Here is a 994-nt window from a genome sequence, read left to right as displayed (position 1 = left end):
TTGCCCACTTAAAACATTCCTGGTCTGTGTTTTGTGGATTTATTGTACCCCGTTTCCTGTCGATATACGTTGGCAACTCGATATACGACGAGCCACCCAATGGTGTATATTTATATACCGCCAACAACAAGCCCGTCTATTGACTCTAGAGAAAACCCACTCCCTCTCCCACTGTAGTCATCTTTCTCCTTCATCAACTTTATATACGCCCTCTCTACAATCGTTCTAATGTCACTATGCGGAGCGGATAAAGTTCTACCGCCGAAGTCTTGAATGCCCGGTTCTCTGACGAGTTTGGTACGTTGGGCCGGTTGTATGCTGCCTCGAGTTTCAAATTGAATTTAATCGCATGCTTTTTTACGTGGGTTTTCAATAAATTGACTAGCTCAGGCATAAGCGGGCGGAGAAAGTCAGAATAAATCATTGTATTAGTAATATTTTTAGCATAATACCAAACTATTTTACGGTTTGCGGACGACAAAATCTCAACAAACCCGGGTGACTTGACGAGATTCAATCTAATTTTTTTAGCGTTAGCAGCTGAGGTGGTATTGGCGGTCGAAACACGTTTCCCGTTGACGGCAACGGTGTAAGAATCTTTAAAAATAATAATAAAAAAAAAACCTAATATTAATAACTAATGAAAATAATAAATTGACTAATCTATTAAAAATCTAATCAACCCGTGACTGAAAAATAAAATCTAACGACATGTATTTTAAAAATCTGTTTAACTTGTATTCGATTAATAAATCTAATTGAACGTTACGTATTTAAAAAAAAATAATCCACGGCGGATAAAATAAAATCAGCGGGCCTTTTAAAAATCGAATTGATTCTGATAAATTAAATAAAACTAACCTGTATCCTCAAATTCGTCCATTGCTTTCATACACATGTCGTCGTCGGATATCGCATTCGATCCACCGGCCGGGACATCGGGGACAAATATTTGCGGCGCAATCTGGACCTGTTGAGTTGGAACAGGTTGAGT

General features: G+C 38.3%; 1 protein-coding gene across 1 annotated transcript; it reads right to left on the bottom strand.

Moving 5' to 3' along the window:
* Window positions 1-988, bottom strand: LOC103311978. Its single transcript, XM_029486494.1, has 2 exons — window positions 862-988; window positions 1-597 (listed from the first exon to the last, which is right to left on the bottom strand). Exons 1-2 carry the CDS (start codon window positions 896-898, stop codon window positions 215-217), a joined length of 420 nt encoding a protein of 139 aa, XP_029342354.1. The 5' UTR covers window positions 899-988; the 3' UTR covers window positions 1-214.
* Between the last annotated feature and the right edge of the window lie 6 nt (window positions 989-994).

The sequence above is a fragment of the Acyrthosiphon pisum genome, chromosome A1 (assembly GCF_005508785.2).
Source record: "Acyrthosiphon pisum isolate AL4f chromosome A1, pea_aphid_22Mar2018_4r6ur, whole genome shotgun sequence".
In the NCBI taxonomy this organism is placed as follows: domain Eukaryota; kingdom Metazoa; phylum Arthropoda; class Insecta; order Hemiptera; family Aphididae; genus Acyrthosiphon; species Acyrthosiphon pisum.
The sequence above is the reverse complement of the archived record's forward strand: the minus strand, read 5'-3'. Positions and strand labels throughout refer to the sequence as shown.

Coding starts and splice junctions, on each gene's coding strand:
- LOC103311978 (XM_029486494.1), bottom strand. CDS start 898: ATGTGTATGAAAGCAATGGACGAATTTGAGGATACAG. Junction 598..861: donor GGACGAATTTGAGGATACAG/GTTAGTTTTATT, acceptor TTATTTTTAAAG/ATTCTTACACCGTTGCCGTC.